This window comes from Ylistrum balloti, unplaced genomic scaffold (assembly GCF_031769215.1).
Source record: "Ylistrum balloti isolate Yb309-2 unplaced genomic scaffold, AGI_CSIRO_Ybal_v1 Utg369562, whole genome shotgun sequence".
NCBI classification, from domain to species: Eukaryota; Metazoa; Mollusca; class Bivalvia; order Pectinida; family Pectinidae; genus Ylistrum; species Ylistrum balloti.
This window is the reverse complement of record NW_026781862.1, coordinates 85250-110186: the sequence shown is the minus strand read 5'-3', so window position 1 is coordinate 110186 and position 24937 is coordinate 85250. Positions and strand designations below refer to the sequence as shown.

At 37.1% G+C, this 24937-nt stretch overlaps 1 protein-coding gene across 1 annotated transcript; it reads right to left on the bottom strand.

Annotated features, from left to right (window-relative positions):
• Positions 1 to 11447: 11447 nt before the first annotated feature.
• LOC132546216 (ubiquitin recognition factor in ER-associated degradation protein 1-like) lies at positions 11448 to 24934 on the bottom strand. The gene is made up of 12 exons (XM_060209961.1): positions 24821 to 24934; positions 24242 to 24353; positions 23792 to 23824; positions 23432 to 23553; positions 23107 to 23237; positions 22218 to 22290; positions 21292 to 21360; positions 19997 to 20074; positions 15765 to 15806; positions 15168 to 15256; positions 13370 to 13451; positions 11448 to 12433 (listed from the first exon to the last, which is right to left on the bottom strand). The coding sequence occupies exons 1-12, from the start codon at positions 24821 to 24823 to the stop codon at positions 12362 to 12364; spliced, it is 906 nt and encodes a 301-aa protein (XP_060065944.1). The 5' UTR covers positions 24824 to 24934; the 3' UTR covers positions 11448 to 12361.
• Positions 24935 to 24937: the final 3 nt, after the last annotated feature.

Below are 24937 nucleotides of genomic sequence, written 5' to 3'. Positions count from 1 at the left end.
GTTGTCGACATCGTGAAATTGGGATGCTGGGATCAAAGCCTTTGAATATCAAGTAAACACCATGGCTTGAGTTATAGTAAAGACCATCTAACAAAACAGCTACGTACAATCCCGGGAATCCCACGACATCAGGTATCAGATACGTACCATCTCACGACATCAGGTATCAGATATGTACCATCCCACGACATCAGGTATCAGATACGTACAATCCCACGACATCAGGTATCAGATACGTACCATCCCACGACATCAGGTATCAGATATGTACCATCCCACGACATCAGGTATCAGATACGTACAATCCCACGACATCAGGTATCAGATATGTACCATCCCACGACATCAGGTATCAGATATGTACCATCCCACGACATCAGGTATCAGATATGTAACATCCCACGACATCAGGTATCAGATATGTGCCATCCCACGACATCAGGTATCAGATACGTATCATCCCACGACATCAGGTATCAGATACGTAACATCCCACGACATCAGGTATCAGATACGTAACATCCCACGACATCAGGTATCAGATACGTATCATCCCACGACATCAGGTATCAGATACGTAACATCCCACGACATCAGGTATCAGATACGTAACATCCCACGACATCAGGTATCAGATACGTAACATCCCACGACATCAGGTATCAGATACGTAACATCCCACGACATCAGGTATCAGATACGTATCATCCCACGACATCAGGTATCAGATACGTACCATCCCACGACATCAGGTATCAGATACGTAACATCCCACGACATCAGGTATCAGATACGTATCATCCCACGACATCAGGTATCAGATATATACAATCCCACGACATCAGGTATCAGATACGTACCATCCCACGACATCAGGTATCAGATACGTATCATCCCACGACATCAGGTATCAGATACGTAACATCCCACGACATCAGGTATCAGATACGTAACATCCCACGACATCAGGTATCAGATACGTAACATCCCACGACATCAGGTATCAGATACGTAACATCCCACGACATCAGGTATCAGATACGTATCATCCCACGACATCAGGTATCAGATACGTACCATCCCACGACATCAGGTATCAGATACGTAACATCCCACGACATCAGGTATCAGATACGTATCATCCCACGACATCAGGTATCAGATATATACAATCCCACGACATCAGGTATCAGATACGTACCATCCCACGACATCAGGTATCAGATACGTACCATCCCACGACATCATGTATCAGATATGTAACATCCCACGACATCAGGTATCAGATATGTGCCATCCCACGACATCAGGTATCAGATACGTATCATCCCACGACATCAGGTATCAGATATGTACCATCTTACGACATCAGGTATCAGATATGTACCATCCCACGACATCATGTATCAGATACGTACCATCCCACGACATCAGGTATCAGATACATACCATCCCACGACATCAGGTATCAGATACGTACCATCCCACGACATCATGTATCAGATACGTAACATCCCACGACATCAGGTATCAGATACGTACCATCCCACGACATCAGGTATCAGATATGTACCATCCCACGACATCAGGTATCAGATACGTACCATCCCACGACATCAGGTATCAGATACGTACCATCCCACGACATCAGGTATCAGATACGTAACATCCCACGACATCAGGTATCAGATACGTACCATCCCACGACATCATGTATCAGATACGTACCATCCCACGACATCAGGTATCAGATACATACCATCCCACGACATCAGGTATCAGATACGTACCATCCCACGACATCATGTATCAGATACGTACCATCCCACGACATCAGGTATCAGATACGTACCATCCCACGACATCACGTATCAGATATGTACCATCCCACGTCATCAGGTATCAGATACGTACCATCCCACGACATCAGGTATCAGATACGTACCATCCCACGACATCACGTATCAGATATGTACCATCCCACGTCATCAGGTATCAGATACATACCATCCCACGACATCAGGTATCAGATACGTACCATCCCACGACATCATGTATCAGATACGTAACATCCCACGACATCAGGTATCAGATACGTACCATCCCACGACATCACGTATCAGATATGTACCATCCCACGTCATCAGGTATCAGATACGTACCATCCCACGACAGCAGGCCCCGTTTTCATTAAGCCATTATTATGTTGAAGCACAGATTTTGCGCTCAAGCAAACTTTTTTTTTTTATAATTCTCCTAAATTATATATATAATACAAATGTTAATGAAAAACATTGATTATAACCGACGTGAGGTCCTTAAAATTTGTTTAAAAATACTTGGCAAAATCAGCATTTTTAAAAAAGATTAACTTCAACAAGTCATAAACCTTGAGCACCAAATTCATGCTTGAGCATGAGAACGGTTTCATGAATACGGGGCCAAGTATCTATTAGACACATTCCATCCTAACACACTGCGTATCTATTAGATACATACCATCCCACCACACCAGACATGGTATCTATTAGATACCTACCATCCCACCACACCAGTCCTGGTATCTCTAGATACATACCATCCCACCACACCAGACCTGGTATCTATTATATACCCCCCTCCCACCACACCAGACCTGGTATCTATTAGATACATACCAGTCCACCACACCAGACCTGGTATCTATTAGATACATACCTCCCACCACACCAGACCTGGTATCTATTAGATACATACCTCCCACCACACCAGACCTGGTATCTATTAGATACATACCTCCCACCACACCAGACCTGGTATCTATTAGGTATAGTACCACCCCATCAAGACAGGAATCCTCACATACATACTATCTGTTGTCATGCTGGAACTAACGGCGTCACAGTGATAGATTCAATGCCAAGTTGGCTGACATCCCACATACGTTTTGATAGTAATTTCGTTCAGACTCCGATTCGTTTTTGCTCTTTGCTTTTTTTCATTTGTACAGTGATGCACACTTCAAAGTCAATTTCCTTATTTCGCGAGTTATTAAATTTGTACTCTCAAATAACACAATGAATGAAACTAGACTTATCGGCAGTTTTCATCGATCATTTCATTGCTTTCATATGTATCTTAGTTACCACTTTGCTATTTCCATTTTTATAATATTTCCCACAATTTAGAATTTTTTGAAAACATTGTATCAAAACCAAATTAAAACGAATATAATTCACCTAATTTATTCTTCCATTCCTAGATGTGAAAGCTTTACTCGAGAGAGAGAATTTCTATCGATTTCAAACAATGACTGGATTTTTAATCTACAATATCAGCTGGAAACTGACATGAAGATGACGTATGATTTGTAAATAATTAATAAATACCAGGTGGGTACAGGTGTTTACCGAGTCTGCTAAAATTACATGTCTCACACAATTAGCGTGTTCGTGTTCATTTCAATAATAGCCTCCAACTGATGTGTGGACTGGCATAACTTGTTTGCGTGGAGTAGTATTACTGGTACCTGACTGTGTCGTGTTGTATGACAGGTACTATCTGACTGTGTCGTGTTGTATGACAGATACAACCTGACTGTGTCGTGTGCTATGATAGATACTATATGACTGTGTCGTGTTGTATGACAGGTACTATCTGACTGTGTCGTGTTGTATGACAGATACAACCTGACTGTGTCGTGTGCTATGATAGATACTATATGACTGTGTCGTGTTGTATGACAGGTACTATCTGACTGTGTCGTTTTGTATGACAGGTACTATCTGACTGCGTCCTGTTGTGTGACAGGTACTATCTGACTGTGTCGTGTGCTATGACAGATACTATCCGACTGTCATGTTGTTTATTACAGGTATTATCTGACTGTCATGTTGTTTATTACAGGTACTATCTGACTGTCGTGTTGTATGACAGGTACTATCTGACTGTGTCGTGTTGTATAACAGGTACTATCTGACTGTGTCGTGTTGTATGACAGGTACTATCTGACTGTGTCGTGTTGTATGACAGGTACTATCTGACTGCCATGTTGTATGACAGGTACTATCTGACTGTGTCGTGTTGTATGACAGGTACTATCTGACTGTGTCGTGTTGTATGACAGGTACTATCTGACTGTGTAGTGTTGTATGACAGGTACTAACTGACTGTGTCGTGTTGTATGACAATTACTATCTGACTGTGTCGTGTTGTATGACAGGTACTAACTGACTGTGTCGTGTTGTATGACAGGTACTATCTGACTGCGTCCTGTTGTATGACAGGTACTATCCAACTGTCATGTTGTATGACAGGTACTATCTGACTGTCGTGTGCTATGACAGGTACCATCTGACTGTGTCGTGTTGTATGACAGGTACTATCTGACTTTGTCGTGTTGTATGACAGGTACTATCTGACTGTGTAGTGTTGTATGACAGGTACTATCTGACTGCCATGTTGTATGACAGGTACTATCTGACTGTGTCGTGTGCTATGACAGGTACCATCTGACTGTCTCCTGTACTATGACAGATACTATATGACTGTGTCGTGTTGTATGACAGGTACTATCTGACTGTGTCGTGTTGTATGACAGGTACTATCTGACTGTGTCGTGTTGTATGACAGGTACTATCTGACTGTGTCGTGTTGTATGACAGGTACTATCTGACTGTGTAGTGTTGTATGACAGGTACTAACTGACTGTGTCGTGTTGTATGACAATTACTATGACAGGTGACTGTGTCGTGTTGTATGACAGGTACTAACTGACTGTGTCGTGTTGTATGACAGGTACTATCTGACTGTGTCGTGTTGTATGACAGGTACTAACTGACTGTGTCGTGTTGTATCTCGTTTGATGACAGACACTATATGTGTGTCGTGTTGTATGACATGTACAATGTGACTGTGTCGTGTTGTATGACAGATACTATCCGACTGTCATGTTGTTTATTACAGGTACTATCTGACTGTGTCGTGTTGTATGACAGGTACAACCTGACTGTGTCGTGTTGTATGACAGGTACTAAGTGACTGTGTCGTGTTGTATGACTGTGTCGTGTTGTATGACAGGTACTATCTGACTGTGTCGTGTTGTATGACATGTACAATGTGACTGTGTCGTGTTGTATGACAGGTACTATCTGACTGCGTCCTGTTGTGTGACAGGTACTATCTGACTGTGTTGTGTTGTATGACAGGTACAACCTGACTGTGTCGTGTTGTATGACAGGTACTATCTGACTGTGTCGTGTTGTATGACAGGTACTATCTGACTGTGTCGTGTTGTATGACAGGTACTATCTGACTGTGTCGTGTTGTATGACAGGTACTATCTGACTGTGTCGTGTTGTATGACAGGTACTATCTGACTGTGTCGTGTTGTATGACAGGTACTATCTGACTGTGTCGTGTTGTATGACTGGTACTATCTGACTGTGTCGTGTTGTATGACAGGTACTATCTGACTGTGTCGTGTTGTATGACAGGTACTATCTGACTGTGTCGTGTTGTATGACAGGTACTAAGTGACTGTGTCGTGTTGTATGACAGGTACTATCTGACTATCTCGTTTGCTATGACAGACACTATATGACTGTGTCGTGTTGTATGACAGGTACTATCTGGTATGACAGGTACTATCTGACTGTGTCGTGTTGTATGACAGGTACTATCTGTGTTGTGTTGTCAGTGTTGTATGACAGGTACTATCTGACTGACTGACTGTGTCGTGTTGTATGACAGGTACTATCTGACTGTGTCGTGTTGTATGACAGGTACTATCTGACTGTGTCGTGTTGTATGACAGGTACTATCTGACTGTGTCGTGTTGTATGACAGGTACTATCTGACTGTGTCGTGTTGTATGACAGGTACTATCTGACTGTGTCGTGTTGTATGACAGGTACTATCTGACTGTGTCGTGTTGTATGACAGGTACTATCTGACTGTGTCGTGTTGTATGACAGGTACTATCTGACTGTGTCGTGTTGTATGACAGGAACTATCTGACTGTCGTGTTGTATGACAGGTACTATCTGACTGTTTCGTTTGCTATGCCAGACACTATATGACTGTGTCGTGTTGTATGACAGGTACAATCTGACTGTGTCGTGTTGTATGACAGGTACTATCTGACTGTGTCGTGTTGTATGACAGGTACTATCTGACTGTCGTGTTGTATGACAGGTACTATCTGACTGTGTCGTGTTGTATGACATGTACTATCTGACTGTCGTGTTGTATGACAGGTACTATCTGACTGTGTCGTGTTGTATGACAGGTACTATCTGACTGTGTCGTGTTGTATGGCAGGTACTATCTGACTGTGTCGTGTTGTATGACAGGAAATATCTGACTGTGTCGTGTTGTGTGACATGTATTATCTGACTGTGTCGTGTTTTATGACAGGTACTATCTGACTGTCGTGTTGTATGACAGGTACAACCTGACTATGTCGTGTTGTATGACTAGCATTATAACATTGTGCTGTATATGTATGACAGAAAAAGACAAACAAAAACAAAAAAATCAAGAAAATAGATCGCCTATGATTAAGAAAAGGATTAACTGTGCTACAGGTTGTTCGATATACTACAAGATTTATTCAACAATAGCTTTCGAAGTTGAAGCTGACGATACTAAGTTGATCGTGTAGACACGTTTAGACTACCCTATGGGAACCCGTGAGGATTGTAAATTACTTCCGTTCTATGTGTGGTTATCTGGACCAAGGTTTGCATGACTAGGAATTTGTTATGCTCCTGAGGATAATCAGAAAATGTGTACTAAAAGTTGCATCTGTTTAACCTCCGGCGAGAAGGAAATCGCCAAATTACAGACACACTAACAAGCTGGTCATAGAGGATGTCTGACCTCGTCAGTTACTCTAGATGATCCAGCGATGAATTTTACCTTTAGCATTATATAGCGGGGGATTGTCACCATAGCAACTCTCCTCATTAAAAAACATAAACAGTTACGAAATTAAAAGGTTAAGGAAAGTGATAAGAGGAGGAAAACATGAATACTTTTTTTGTATTTTTCTTTCTTTTTTTATTCATTTTCGGTTCAGGTCATTGTGACGTTGTATCTTTACTTCGATATCAGCAAAACAATGTACCTCGTCCTTACATGTACATGAACTTGAAAGTAGCAGTTTAATGTTTTTGATAATGAAAGAAGTTTGTTAAAAAACTGATCATAAATTTCAACTGAAAACAAATTAATTTTGTACATATATCAACCCCCTGAAAAACAACTGGAATTGACTTTCTGAAGTCGAAATCCTTCATGAAAAAGCGATAAGTATGTATTAGAATGCATGGTAAAATATCTCTGTGTTCGGCAATGTTTAAATGTTAATGTGTAAATTGTCGAAAAAAGAAAAACAAAAATGAAACTGAAATGACAAGAAGATACGACATGTACTACATTTTGAACACGAATCTAAACTTCGACATTGAAACGCGTTTTTTAAATATTCAGCATCAAACATATATTCCTGTACACGAATCTGTAAACTGCAGATTGGATCTGCTACCATCATCATCCAACGATGTGTGTGTACGCCAAAGTACAAAACGTTTTCTCCTAAAGATAGGAAATCTGAAAACCTCTATAATTCTAGATTTATATAAAGTTGGACCTTTTCACCCAAGGATACTAGTATATAAAACAAAATTGGGTCAAAATACTTTCATTGCAACAGCAGAAGATTGATACTAACGGGACACGCCCCTCGGCACTCAACACTTAAAATTAAAATCAATTAATCAAAGATTACTTCAGACTAAGTTTGAAAACAAATCTGTCATTTCTACTGACGGAGGAGGATTTCGAAGAATTGGTTCACTTTCCTCTGGTGGACCCCGCCCCTAAGGCCCCGGGTGCGAATGCCTCTTCATCAAATGGAGCTTCTGACAAGATCTGGTCAAAATATCTTTATCCCAACAGAAGAATGATTTCAAAGTGATTCCGGTATTTCCATATTTGGCCAAACCCCCTTTTTCTCGACAGGTCAAACTCACCAACTATCCAAATTTGATTTCCCATGGATGATTCAGACCATTTAGACAATCAAATAAATAAAGAAAAGAATTTTAAACAATTTACTGAACTCAAGCATCCACTTTTGGACCCCTCTCCTCAGACCCCTTTATACAAAATTGATTCCCCCTCAACAAATGATCTTTCTGACAAAAAAAAACCCAACATACCGTCGCAAAGGTAACATGAACACAAAAAAGAACACCTAAATGATTTAAATATAACAAAAGTACAAACAATACAAAGACAAAAATAGAACAAAGACACAAGACAACAAAAACACTAGATAACTTAAACACAAATATAAGAAAGAAACAAGTATAACATACATACAAATATAACATTCCGTTTATCTTCCGACACCAACGGACCGACACCTATCTTACCTTATAAACAAATTACATTGTATCTTTGATAAAGTGACTTTTGATGGATATGAATTTGCGTGCCTTATTCTGATGGAGTACTCCAAAAACAGACGATCAATGGTATCTCTAGCATTTATCACTATCTAATTACCCAAATGAGCGCGTGTGCCAACATTAACACTGTTAGCTGCGAGGTGATGTAGTAATCACTACAAACTATCCTAACTAGTTTGCATTCGTGTTGATATCTAGTCTAAAGGTTTCTGACTATGTATCCATGATTTTTCTTGGTACCACGACAAGGACAAAAATAGAATTGGGGTTAAAAACTCAGAACTCTTCAGACAAGTTGATACCCATTTCCTAGACCAGATACACAGTCAAATCCAACATCTATGTCCGGATACACATTAGAAACTCAGAACTCTTCAGACAAGTTGATACCCATTTCCTAGACCAGATACACAGTCAAATCCAACATCTATGTCCGGATACACATTAGAAACTCAGAACTCTTCAGACAAGTTGATACCCATTTCCTAGACCAGATACACAGTCAAATCCAACATCTATGTCTGGATACACATTAGAAACTCAGAACCCTTCAGACAAGTTGATACCCATTTCCTAGACCAGATACACAGTCAAATCCAACATCTATGTCCGGATACACATTAGAAACTCAGAACCCTTCAGACAAGTTGATACCCATTTCCTAGACCAGATACACAGTCAAATCCAACATCTATGTCCGGATACACATTAGAAACTCAGAACTCTTCAGACAAGTTGATACCCATTTCCTAGACCAGATACACAGTCAAATCCAACATCTATGTCCGGATACACATTAGAACCTCAGAATTCTTCAGACAAGTTGATACCCATTTCCTAGACCAGATACACAGTCAAATCCAACATCTATGTCCGGATACACATTAGAAACTCAGAACCCTTCAGACAAGTTGATACCCATTTCCTAGACCAGATACACAGTCAAATCCAACATCTATGTCCGGATACACATTAGAAACTCAGAACTCTTCAGACAAGTTGATACCCATTTCCTAGACCAGATACACAGTCAAATCCAACATCTATGTCCTGATACACATTAGAAACTCAGAATTCTTCAGACAAGTTGATACCAATTTCCTAGACCAGATACACAGTCAAATCCAACATCTATGTCCGGATACACATTAGAAACTCAGAATTCTTCAGACAAGTTGATACCCATTTCCTAGACCAGATACACAGTCAAATCCAACATCTATGTCCAGGTACACATTAGAAACTCAGAATTCTTCAGACAAGTTGATACCCATTTCCTAGACCAGATACACAGTCAAATCCAACATCTATGTCCGGATACACATTAGAAACTCAGAATTCTTCAGACTAGTCGATAAACTTTCTCTAGTCCAGATATACAGTCAAATCCAAAACCCATGTCCGGATACACAATTCAACTTAATTTTCTTGACCGGACAATCAGTTTTATCCAAACCTCTTGTCCAGGTACACATCTTAATTGATCTGTCTTGTTTGGACAAATAGTTAAATCCAACTCCTTTGTCTATATACAAAGCTCTGTCCTAAAACTTTTGTCTGCATAAAAGGGAATATTCCACTCTCTGTAGTCTTAAATCTTATTTTTATTCTTTTATCCAGATGTGCTTTATATCCTGTAAAAGTTTGTGGTAAACCTTTGTTACTACACTCATGTTTGACAACGACTGATGGTAATCTGGTCAAAGGGAGGTAATCACATCATGACTGTATTAGTACTCTGTGTTACTAACACTTTGGAGAGTTGGACTTCCTAATCATTCACACCTTATTCCCAGTTTTAAACATTAAATTCATTTAGAGGTGAGCTTTTCACTTGTGTCTTGTAAAAATCATTCCAGAACTTACAACCCTTTACAATACCCACTAAGACACTAAGAATCAGTGCTTGTCACCGTTTTGATCAGTGTTATTTTAATGCATATTGAACACATTCCCCACCCCCATCCCCACCATCCCAAAGAATGCCTACAAATATTACACATATAACATAGGTCCCTATGTTTTCAGCCACATTGCAAGTCTTAGTTTCCCATTAGTATCATCTGTTCATGTTTTCTAACTTGATAACTCATGTCTTCTTTAGTTTCATTATGTCGCTATGTTGTCACCATAATTCAGTGTCAGGACTTCCTCCACAGATCTTGTTTGTCCCGATTTTTGCACAGGATTTCAAAAGCGCGGAAACACATTATAGACTGCATTACTTTATATCCTGAAGTTTTGACAGTTCTTCCTCTCACTTGTCCAGTCTCTTTGTGCTCCTCCGCTAAGTTTGGGAGTGTGCAGTCATTTTTGTACACTTTCTTTTGTAGTCTTTACAGACTTGTATATAATCAGGGTTATTTCCAGTGATATAAGTTATTATACAGTGGTGGTCTTTAAATTTCTACTACTACTTACAAGCAGAAAACTTGTACACAAATGTTTTGTTCACAGATCAAGCACCACTTCTAGTGAAATCCTCAGCAAATTTTGTTCATATTCACAACATAGTATCTTGATTAATATCAAGTTCTACAACTGTTTAGTTTTTTTTGAGCAAAGATCAAATTTAAAGGGACAAAGTTCACACTTGTTATATTTGGAATTAAAAAGCTTATACACCAGTTACACCTAAATATGCTGATTTGTTATAATAATAACAACCCAGCTGGATTTTGGTGGTCAACGGTCACGATTAAAGGGTCAAGGGTCACAACTGACCATTTTAGAAGTGCAAAGCTTGTGTAAAAGATGTCACATGAACACCTGTTCAGGGACAGATTGTAACATCAAGTTCTACACCTTATCAGCTTGGTTGTCATTAGTCATGGTAAATGGGCCATAAAATGCTTTCCATTCGTGATATTACATGTAACCCTTAACAGTTTTAATTCATATTCAAAACATATTATCATTACATCAAGATTTACATCTCATTACAGATTTAAATTGTCATGGGTCAAAGGTTAAAAGATCACTTCGTTTAACTAAGTTTCACTTTACTGCTTTATTACAAAGTTAAAACACACTTGACAGTGTTGATATAATAAATAAATGAGGTTGATTCCCTCAGCACTTCTCGGCTGATAACACACACCATTCACTTTCACTCTCACATAGAATTACTACAAAAGTCTACAGAACTGGACACTTTCTCAATAAGTAAATTATTAATCTAAGTTTTCTTAATTGCTACTCAGTTGTGGAATAAAGTATATCATGTCATATATATAGATTTGTTTACCTAGTATTGAAGGATGTAAGATATTATCTAGGTTATAACATCACTGAGCCAAACTGACACATCAAGAATATTGGTAACAATATCAAAACATAAAATACATATTTATGTAAATCAGAACTGTTACCACATTGTTAACATCAAACAAATTTCAGGAATTTGAGATATGTATGTCAGTGAAGGTAATTCCACTTGTATCATGCACACCTCATAGTCCGTCACATTTACACACATGTACACTGTAGGTTGAAGTTGTGTTGTCTAGATTTATGGTGAGATCCTAAAGCATTGTAAACATATCAATAATACAAAATATAACCACACCAGTTTCATCCATTTACCGCATTCATAGTTTTGTGCAAACATAGCTTACTTTCTCTACAGCACTGCATAATGTTAATGTCTAAAACCTTTAGCTCCAAACAACAGAATCAATTGGCACAATCATTTTCCCGGCTTTTCTATTATCATAAGGCTTCCTACTACTAGTATATGAACGATGCATATCTGAATCAAACTCTTCTTTAGCAAACTTCAATCCATTTGGAACCCAAGTCTTGATTTTGTCTAAATGCCTGTGTTTTCTATTGGGAATGAGTTCCTGTGTGTCTAAGGAGTTAATAATCACATGTCACGGTTAATATAGCCCCTCGTCCATATATCACTTTCGTCCCTTTTTGCGCAAAGCTTGTCCTGATCCAGAAAATGCCTCAAATCCTTTCCCATCTTTGTCCTAGAAACAAACAAAACATTGAGTGTAATTTCACTTTATCACATAAACAAAGAAAACATAATGCACAACATTACTTTGTTCTTGAAACAAAGAAAGAAAGAAATTCTATTTTACAAGAAAGAGATCGGCTAAATGCTGCCACACAGATGAAGTCTAATCTGGGGTGGGGTTGGGGTGTTATTGGGGGTCACATATGATGTGGGGGTGGGGGTTGGGGTGGGGTATGGGGGTGGTGATGTATATTTCCTATTACTTACTTTTTCAGCTAATGTGATTATCAGTGATGTACCACCACTAATACATATATTGAAAGGAATACTGTTTGTCATGTTCATGAGAGAAAATTTTGAAATCCGCAGCATCAATATGAAGCCATTACAAGAGTAGAGACTTTTACAACCAAATGTAACCACATAATCGCATCTAAATCATTTAACAATTTCTGATGTAGTTTAGGAATAGTAATGAAAAAAAATTAAAAAAAAAACTTTTAGAAGATCTTATTCACTTTAAAGGGACTAGATGGTTAGATTTTCATTTCATAACTGGTAAAAGACATTTTAACATTTAAATATCAATTTAAAATTGTGCACTTGCTGTTCATTACCATTTGGGGAGTGTAAATAATGTCTTTGCACATGTGTGATGTAAGAAAATTTGGAAATCATAAAAAAAAGGGGGATTAAAATGAGGTTCTGAAAGGTCACATGATGAACTCATCTATGTCCCATCAGAACAGTGAATGGCAGTAGACACAACGAGTGTCGGTTTGAAGCTGATTATCTTTATAAATTTTTCTTATAAAAGGCTATAATTTTATGAAAAGTCTAATTTCAAGAATTGCAATACTTGTCTAAACTCAAACGCATGGAAGAGAAATAACAACATCTAACCATTTAGTTCCAAGTATTAGACGTTTTAGTTAACAACACTTACATCATCACCCTCTGTTGGTATCTGTCGCTGTGTTCGTATAAAGCTGAGAGATCCTTTCTTGTAGTTGTAGTTGGGTATTCCCCTTCACATGAAACAAAAAGTTCCCAATGTGCAGCAGGACAAACATGAACAAATAACGGTTTACATTAAATTGATATATTTTGTGTTTTATATTGCTCACAACGAAAGACCAGCTCTGAGATGTAGATTGGTTTTCAGAAAAATTTTAAATAGTTTTTTTTATGTCTTTAATTCATAATTGAACACCTACACTTCAAACTAAATTTTATAAACATTTTTCATATTTTCTCTGTACTGTAATGGCATGTTATACCAGTACATATTCCAGACATCTGTAAATTATCAATACATTCAATATAAAATGAATTCCTGCATAACACTTTGGACTTTTGTCTTTTCATATGCTTTGCAGTTATACTTCTAAGTTGAAAATGGACGATTTTTATGATGTTTTGGAAGAAATTTCCTTGTGGACTACATTTTGTAATGGCGTAGTTGACAGTGAAATTCGGTTACTAGCGTCAACAATTTTGATGTTTTCTGGTTGCTAACTGTACTTCTCTGGAGTATAACTCTGGCAGTCTTAGGTAGATTTCAACTAAATTTTGCATGAATTATCACCACAAATCACAGATTTTAAATTAAAAATTCCGACTTGGTAACCACTTTCCCGGATTTTAAGCAACCAAAAAAGAATATTTCAAATGGTTTCTTGACCGTTATCCACGCAATTCACCTGAATCACAAGGATAGTCTGTACCACAGAGTAGTTTATATCAAATTTTGGTCTCCTTTCTGCTTGTTCGTTAGCCTATTGTTAGGGAAGAAATTAATTTTTGAAAAAAAAACTTACAAAGTACTTTAACTTTAATAAAACAAGTCCGACAGGACCAGTAAATAGACAACTACTGTTTTACGTGAAAATCTATACTGAAAGGATAAAGAAACGCAGGGTAATATTTATTCCGATATTTTGAAAACGCGTTCTCCAAATAAAGTGAAACTTTGTGGATTGAGTAATTAGGTCATATTACACCTTGTCATGTATCGAAAATTTAGTCACGGTACAGTGTGCAGCTCTGGTAAATGGAGGAAGGAAAAACAAGAATCTCGTGCACCGTGTTGTTCTGGTCTCATGCAGCGTTGGTCAAGTCACTCTTTGTTAGATTGGCCGCCATATAGCCCTGATTTGTCCCCGATCGAGCATCTTTGGGACCAGTTGGATAGACAGGTTCGAAAGCGCCAGCCACCCCCTGCTACTCGAGAGCAGTTGACCAGAGCTCTGATTGAAGAGCGGGACAACATCCCCATAAGACGGATTAACGCTCTCATGAACTCTATGACCAGAAGTATAAGGGCTGTGACCACAGCAAACGGCGGACACACAAGATATTGATGACTCAGTTCAATTTCAATTTCAAAATCCTATGGGTCCATTCAATTTAATCGTTAGTACCTCTAAACCAATTGTCAGATGCAAACTACAGACTTTGGAAATTTTTAAGCTTTAATTTATCTGGAAGTATACAAAATTTCGTTTTAAATGAAGCCCGATATCATTCTTAATTTCTGGTTTAAAGTTCACCCTGCGTTTCTTTATCCTTTTAGTATAAATCATGACATATTTGTTCATGGGGTGTTTTTCAATACATATACCAGAACATATACCAATATAGCACCTGTACATATAAAAGTAGATTTCTTTGTGGTAACTGCTAATGACAACCTGTAAGAAACACACCAGCTGTGTCTATTTTTTGTATTAATTTTTTCTCACCTTTTTGGAGGTCCTGTAGAGTTGATATGGTTGTCAGTTTCCATTCCCTTCTTCTTACCATCCAGTCTGTTACCAGAACCACTAAATGCCTGCAAGAATAGTCCACAATTATTTGTTACTGGTATTGCAATTCTAACTCTATGTGACAACCTTTAACCCTTGAACACTGACTGATGACCTCCTTAATAAGATAAGGAACAGTACATGTATTTGATGTTATGATACTATGCTGTAAGTATGAATTTACTATTGAGAGTTTCTCAAAATAGCACATTGATTTGGAATGCAAAGTGAAAGGCCACAATACAAAAATACAGGCTGACAGACAGACAAATGGACAGACAGACACAGCTAACATTATCTGTCACTGCCCTCCCCCATCCCCTCTCACCATCCCTTTAAAACACTTGGGACATAAACATGGGGTAAAACAAGATCGTAAATTTGTGTTCCAATACGAGGTTGAAGTTAGCATTTGTGATCAACACCAGGATAGAGTTAATTCATGGGTTTAATATGAGGATGGAGTTGGTTATTGTATCAAACACAAGGTATTGGTGGATCGGATTAATTTATTTGATATGATTCCAAACTTACCCTAAATGCATTATCCATACAGTCAGCAACATCCATAGCATTCTGGAACAGAGCAATAGATCAGACAACATAAAATCTCCCAAAGTCCGACAGCATAAAATCTCCCAAAGTCCGAGATCAGAGCAATAAATTAGACAGCATAAAATCTCCCAAAGTTAGAGATCAGAGTAATAGATCAGACAACATAAAATCTCCCAAAGTTAGAGATCAGAGTAATAGATCAGACAACATAAAATCTCCCAAAGTTAGAGATCAGAGTAATAGATCAGACAACATAAAATCTCCCAAAATCAGAGATCAGAGTAATAGATCAGACAACATAAAATCTCCCAAAATCAGAGATCAGAGTAATAGATCAGACAGCATAAAATCTCCCAAAGTTACAGATCAGAGTAATAGATCAGACAACATAAAATCTCCCAAAGTCACAGATCAGAGTAATAGATCAGACAACATAAAATCTCCCAAAATTAGAGATCAGAGTAATAGATCAGACAGCATAAAATCTCCCAAAGTTAGAGATCAGAGTAATAGATCAGACAACATAAAATCTCCCAAAATCAGAGATCAGAGTAATAGATCAGACAACATAAAATCTCCCAAAGTTAGAGATCAGAGCAATAGATCAGACAACATAAAATCTCCCAAAGTTAGAGATCAGAGTAATAGATCAGACAACATAAAATCTCCCAAAGTTAGAGATCAGAGTAATAGATCTGACAACATAAAATCTCCCAAAGTTAGAGATCAGGGTAATAGATCAGACAGCATAAAATCTCCCAAAGTCACAGATCAGAGTAATAGATCAGACAACATAAAATCTCCCAAAGTTAGAGATCAGAGTAATAGATCAGACAACATAAAATCTCCCAAAGTCACAGATCAGAGTAATAGATCAGACAACATAAAATCTCCCAAAGTTAGAGATCAGAGTAATAGATCAGACAACATAAAATCTCCCAAAGTCACAGATCAGAGTAATAGATCAGACAACATAAAATCTCCCAGAGATCAGAGTAATAGATCAGACAACATAAAATCTCCCAAAGTTAGAGATCAGAGTAATAGATCAGACAACATAAAATCTCCCAAAGTTAGAGATCAGAGTAATAGATCAGACAACATAAAATCTCCCAAAGTTAGAGATCAGAGTAATAGATCTGACAACATAAAATCTCCCAAAGTCACAGATCAGAGTAATAGATCAGACAACATAAAATCTCCCAAAGTCAGAGATCAGAGTAATAGATCAGACAACATAAAATCTCCCAAAGTTAGAGATCAGAGTAATAGATCAGACAACATAAAATCTCCCAAAGTTATCAGAGATCAGACAACATAAAATCTCCCAAAATCAGAGATCAGAGTAATAGATCAGACAACATAAAATCTCCCAAAGTCACAGATCAGAGTAATAGATCAGACAACATAAAATCTCCCAAAGTTAGAGATCAGAGTAATAGATCAGACAACATAAAATCTCCCAAAGTTAGAGATCAGAGTAATAGATCAGACAACATAAAATCTCCCAAAGTTAGAGATCAGAGTAATAGATCAGACAGCATAAAATCTCCCAAAGTTAGAGATCAGAGTAATAGATCAGACAACATAAAATCTCCCAAAGTCACAGATCAGAGTAATACATCAGACAACATAAAATCTCCCAAAGTTAGAGATCAGAGCAATAGATCAGACAACATAAAATCTCCCAAAGTCAGAGATCAGAGTAATACAGTGACTATATATTCTACCAATTAGCAGTTAGCATAACAACATATGGTATTTGAAATGTTTTTGAACAAATTTGACGTTTTCACAATATTCATTGTTTAGGTAGACTTATCAGGAAAAAAGTTTGTCAACTGTTAAAGTATGGATACTGTTACACAGCACAAAATTGAAATGTAACATAAGAAATCTAAATGTCTTTGCAGAATAAATGCTGGTAATCCTACAGTCCATTCAACAATTATATAACAAGTTTTCAGCACTTTTTATAGATATACCATATAAAAACTGTGTACATGTCCAGTGACCTGTATGTATGAACTGTTTACATGTCCAGTGACCTGTATGTATGAACTGTTTACATGACCTGTGACCTATATGTATGAACTGTTTACATGACCTGTGCCCTGTCTACATGAACTGTTTACATGACCTGTGACCTGTCTATATGAACTGTTTACATGTCCTGTGACCTGTATGTATGAACTGTTTACATGTCCTGTGACCTGTATGTATGAACTGTTTACATGTCCTGTGACCTGTATGTATGAACTGTTTACATGTCCTGTGACCTGTATGTATGAACTGTTTACATGTCCTGTGACCTGTATGTATGAACTGTTTACATGTCCTGTGACCTGTATGTATGAACTGTTTACATGTCCTGTGACCTGTATGTATGAACTGTTTACATGTCCTGTGACCTGTATGTATGAACTGTTTACATGTCCTGTGACCTGTATGTATGAACTGTTTACATGTCCTGTGACCTGTATGTATGAACTGTTTACATGTCCTGTGACCTGTATGTATGAACTGTTTACATGTCCTGTGACCTGTATGTATGAACTGTTTACATGTCCTGTGACCTGTATGTATGAACTGTTAACATGTCCTGTGACCTGTATGTATGAACTGTTTACATGTCCTGTGACCTGTATGTATGAACTGTTTACATGTCCTGTGACCTGTATGTATGAACTGTTTACATGTCCTGTGACCTGTATGTATGAACTGTTTACATGTCCTGTGACCTGTATGTATGAACTGTTTACATGTCCTGTGACCTGTATGTATGAACTGTTTACATGTCCTGTGACCAGTATGTATGAACTGTTTACATGTCCTGTGACCTGTATGTATGAACTGTTTACATGTCCTGTGACCTGTATGTATGAACTGTTAACATGTCCTGTGACCTGTATGTATGAACTGTTTACATGTCCTGTGACCTGTCTTTATGAACTGTTTACATGTCCTGTGACCTGTATGTATGAACTGTTTACATGTCCTGTGACCAGTATGTATGAACTGTTTACATGTACTGTGACATGTATGTATGAACTGTTTACATGTCCTGTGACCTGTATGTATGAACTGTTTACATGTCCTGTGACCTGTATGTATGAACTGTTTACATGTCCTGTGACCTGTATGTATGAACTGTTTACATGTCCTGTGACCTGTCTTTATGAACTGTTTACATGTCCTGTGACCTGTATGTATGAACTGTTTACATGTCCTGTGACCAGTATGTATGAACTGTTTACATGTCCTGTGACCTGTATGTATGAACTGTTTACATGTCCTGTGACCTGTATGTATGAACTGTTTACATGTCCTGTGACCTGTATGTATGAACTGTTTATATGTCCTGTGACCTGTAGGTATGAACTGTTTACATGTCCTGTGACCTGTATGTATGAACTGTTTACATGTCCTGTGACCTGTATGTACCTGTATGTATGAACTGTTTACATGTCCTGTGACCTGTAGGTATGAACTGTTTACATGTCCTGTGACCTGTCTTTATGAACTGTGTACATGTCCTGTGACCTGTATGTATGAACTGTTTACATGTCCTGTGACCTGTATGTATGAACTGTTTACATGTCCTGTGACCTGTATGTATGAACTGTTTACATGACCTGTGACCTGTAGGTATGAACTGTTTACATGTCCTGTGACCTGTCTTTATGAACTGTTTACATGTCCTGTGACATGTATGTATGAACTGTTTACATGTCCTGTGACCTGTCTTTATGAACTGTTTACATGTCCTGTGACCTGTATGTATGAACTGTTTACATGTCCTGTGACCTGTATGTATGAACTGTTTACATGTCCTGTGACCTGTATGTATGAACTGTTTACATGTCCTGTGACCTGTCTTTATGAACTGTTTACATGTCCTGTGACCTGTATGTATGAACTGTTTACATGTCCTGTGACCAGTATGTATGAACTGTTAACATGTCCTGTGACCTGTATGTATGAACTGTTTACATGTCCTGTGACCTGTATGTATGAACTGTTTACATGTCCTGTGACCTGTATGTATGAACTATTTACATGTCCTGTGACATGTATGTATGAACTGTTTACATGACCTGTGACATGTATGTATGAACTGTGTACATGACCTGTGACCTGTATGTATGAACTGTTTACATGTTCTGAGACCTGTTTGTCCTGTGACCTGTATGACCTGTGACCTGACTTACATCTGTTTCTATATCCTCTTCCTCCTGCTTTCTCATTGGTGTTGGCTCCTTGTAGCCTACAGGTGGTGCAAAGTCTACCTATAATCAAATTATTCAAAGGAACATCAGAGCAAAACACAAAATAACAAATTCAGAACTAAAAGCATCTATTTAAGTTAAATCCAAATAACATGTACCATAGCACTTCAAAATCTTCACTAGAATTGATTTAAATTGTCTGAGATAAATGACACCAGTGAAAAGTAAATTAAATCATCACTTCATCCCATCAGCAATGTTAAAAGTCACACATAATCCCTAATGGCCTTTAAGGCATTTTTTTATCATTTTACTTATTCAGAATAAATTTGTCTTCAATGTGTTCATATTCTTCAGCTGTCTGTTTTCTTTTTCTTTTCTTTGCAAATCTCAATACCCTTATCTCTATTCTTATGCATTAAATAACATTTTTATTTACCGTAAATGTACATATTTTAGCAGTAAACATATTGAAGCAGTGAAAATATTGCACTGAAATATGACTGCAGTAATGACAGTTTCTGTATGTTACTTATCTAGTAAGCCATCCAAATGTGCAAATTTATCATTTTGTTAATTTGTAATAAAGTATTAACATTTGATTGAGCTAAATTAAGTAATATAACTTGACAAAGTTACTTGTGCCCCAATTTGTTATGATGATGATAAAGCATCTTATAGACATCAAAAGGATCTAGATATCCATGTTATAGACATCAAAAGTATCTAGACATTCATGTTATAAACATCAAAAGGATCTAGATATCTGTGTTATAGACATCAAAAGGATGTAGACAACCATATTATAGACATCAAAAAGATGTAGACATCCCTATATAGACATCAAAAGGAAATAGACATCCATGCTAGATCAGTTAAAAACATTGATGTAGAGTAATAACACAGGAACACTAACAAAGGGGCTATTAATATGTAATATTTATACAAAGTTTGAAGTCACATTTGTTTATAAAACTGTGTTAATTTGAAATTGCGTATAACCTATTTTCTATCATTTAGAATGTTTATATAGAATCTGTTATCTGGCAACAGCAGATTTTACAAAACAACAGAGGGTGAAAACCCTCTGAATACATCAAATGTTTTTTCTATAAACTGTCTCAACAGTGATAACTCTAATTATAAAATTTTACAACTATTTTGATGAGGCATCCAACATACAATGTACAGAAATGTATGCATCCTTCAACAAGTGCAGATGTTGGGCTTATTAAAAAGGCATACAGACAGATGAAAACATATATTAAATTACTTACGTTCATATCACACTCAATGATAGATACTGCTTTATCAGGCTTTGTCTCCAATACCAGCATCTCATATTCCTGTGTGAACCAACATTTATAAAGAGTTACTTAGTAGTCTTGACTGCTACATCTTCAGGACAATCTATTGGGACTTGATGAAGATACTAAGAGAAAGCCAACGGATATAAACTAAGGACCTGTGTGTATAAACTAAGGACCTATGTGTATAAACTAAGGACCTATGTGAACAAAATGGTTGGTTGGTATTTTTTAAAAATAAAATTTCAGGCATAACTTTATGGGAATCGCCATGCAGATATTAATACAGGCCTCATAGGGTTTCAAGTTGATGCTTGTTAAAAAGTAAAAAGATCAAATCAGAAGGTCCATCCTTATTTCATGAATACACTACCCTGCTCAAATCAATACAGACCTCCTTGTTTGTGTAATTTCTCTCACCTTTACATTAGACACACATGTTTATACTATTCACAGCAGTTCAAGGCCTGTGTCGACAGAAACACATGTCAATAATTTCAGATAGTTTTCCTTATATAAAGAGCTAGCCTTGTTTGTGTGGTTGTAGCAGTCTGGCTCCAGGTATAGAATCATTTGTTCTGGTTATATCCCCCAACGGTATCTATGATGTTACATAAAAAATGTGAAGCATTGGGAAAACAAAAACACATACCTAAGAAGGCCAGCTGGGTAAGAGAAAAATTAACCCCCTTGTTGGTGAGATGGTGGACCTCCATCCCAAGAATAAGATGATTAAGTTGCAAACACTCGACTAGTTATGTGTTTAATTAAACTTAGTCAATTATCCCCTCTTGTTGAAATCCCCAAAAGATTGTGTATGTATACGGAATTTCTGCAGAACTAATGTAACTTATGACATTACCTCCAGGAATTACACCAGCACACATTTCACTTACCCTTTCATTGTATTTAATGGAGATTATGTCATCTGTTGACAAACAAGCAAAACTTCTCAACATGTTCTCCAAGCTAAAGGTAAAACTTAAGGATTATATTTGTATTCAGAGAACCTTCAGAGTACTGTTTGATATCAATGGTCTTGTAACTACCACTCAAAATGTACTTGTGATCAATTATATTCTAATGATATTGTATTGTTTGCCTATGTATCAAAATAACAATATCAACCTGTTTCCTGTCATACTGCCTTATTCCTGATAAACCTACCTACACCTGTGATTGATGGGTTTGATAAGAAAGCATTCTTCAAATAACCTTGAAAATTTATCTTATTATTAATAACAGTCCCAAGCTTGATTTTGATAAAAATGTGAATCACTAAATGATAAATATCCCATAGAAAGGATTTTTGTTATATAAATCAATATTTTGTAGACTTCAACAAGATACAGATTACAAAGCATGTGATGCAGTAGTAATGCAAGCACCTTTCATCTAGGCATCCAGGTTTCCGTGGATGTAATTGATGTAAGAAGGTATGGGGTCACCCTGCCTGACCAGTGGGTTAATTCTGGGTACCCTGATTTCCTCCCACAGCAAGACCCCTTGCATGCTTCCACCTAAGCTAACTTGCTTCCACCCAGGACAAAAAGAATGATTAATTTAAGTTGGAGTAACTTTTTCCCCAATGATTGTAAAAGAAAGTTTAATAAAATAATAACTGATACTGGTAATACTTGACGATCTTGTGCTTAGTTATATTTTGTCTTCGTCTTTAATGGTTATGATATAACAATTACTACAAAGCACCTGATTGGATGTAACACATTATTATGTTGATGTCAAATTCTGTCAATATACTGAGTACATTAATATAAAGGATACACAGCTTTTGGATTGGTGATATCCAGGAAGTCCACACTCTGAGGTTGGAAACGTGCAAACGTGGCGACTTTGAGGGACATATTTTCAACTGTCACCAGGTCTCCTTCTGTCAGTATCAAGTTCTTCATCATCTGTCAAAATCACAAATATCACATTAAATGGATGTCAACAAGGTTAGATAAAATGGAGACCAAATCTAACAAGATGACAAGCTGACACCAATACATTGACAGAATCTATCTTATATAGAGGCTATCAGTGACAAAACCTAGACTTAAGTTTTAAGTGTCAGACCAATTGTACCTAACATTGTGATCAGACTTACCCAGTACGGTATGAAAATCCTGCCTTCATCTGCAACAAACTCTAGTACACCACAATGTGTCTCCCTAGCCATGTCCTTGTTGCTGAGCTTAAACAACATGGGGTATTGTATGTGGAGGCGAGCTACAACAGAGAGGTAATCAAACAGCTCAGTACTAATACTATAGATATAACGATAATATATTTATTGTTGAACTAGGTTCTTTGACCATAACTTAAGAAAGATCTGTGTTGTTTGGTTAGTTAAACATTCTTTATGCTTCATTCAGTGTTTTTTCATTCTTCACAACAAATAATCAATAATAATATAAACATGAATAATTATTATCAATATGTTCTAAGCAAAAAGAAAGCTGCTTACTCAATTTGTCCAAAGCAGATGGTGGCATTATAACTGAAAAGATATAAATACAATATGTAAAAAGAATACACAAGTATCCATACATGTTCTTCATAACCCTGTGTACACTGTCCTACCATCCTATGGAAGGTTTCTTTCAAGGTAATATTCTTTTAGATTTTGAAACCAGAAGAATTTATCTACATATAATCTTCTACTTTTTGGTCAGAGCAAAGCCATTCTAATGTACAGAATCATCCATTTTAACAATGTCAATTGACAGTATCATTCAATCATATTGTAAAAAGAATAGTTATATATATCCTTTGGTCTTTTTTGACATCAAATGTCTTTCTGTAGGAAAAAAGCCTTGTGGAAATCAAACCAATCTAACCAGCTGCATTCTGTCACTTCTACAAATTACACTTAAGATGAATTGACAGAACAATGTTGTGTATATATATTACTCACTTTTGCCTCCTCTCTCCACATCATCTCGATCACCCATCATTGACACAGAATAACATCTGTATGTCTCCTTAAATTTGCTCCCCATATCAAACTGTCCTCTGCCGAAACGGAACTGTCAAAAAATAAGGCAAATGGTTAGATCTTTTGTTAATATACCCTTACTTTAACACATCTACAGCAACTATGAACCTGACTCAAACAGAATAAATCATCACTATTTTTAGTTATTAGTGAAAATTTTTTTCTTCTTCATTACACTTTACACAATCAGGAAATTCCATATTTTTCATTGAAAATTTCTGCAACATTAGTGACACAATTTAGTATTGTCCATTCAGTTCAACTTTGCTCTTACTTACATATTTCAATACTATAAGTTTTCAATAAATCATTTAATTGCCCTTTCTAGGACTGATCTGATTTGCCTTCTCATTATTGTTCCCAAGTTTCATTCTTGCTTTCATTTTTCTCTCTACCAATGGAAATCATGTGCGTTTATTTTTATTATTTTGTTCAAATCAATTTTTAAAGATAAAGAGTAAAACTTGTGTTATGTGTAGTTCATACAATGATACCAACCATGTTGGATGATATTTGCTCGTGATGATCTCTTCTACAAGTGTTTATTTCTAGACGTGACTCAATATACAGACGGTCAGACGTGTACGACCAACAATGTGTGTGGTGATGACAGGC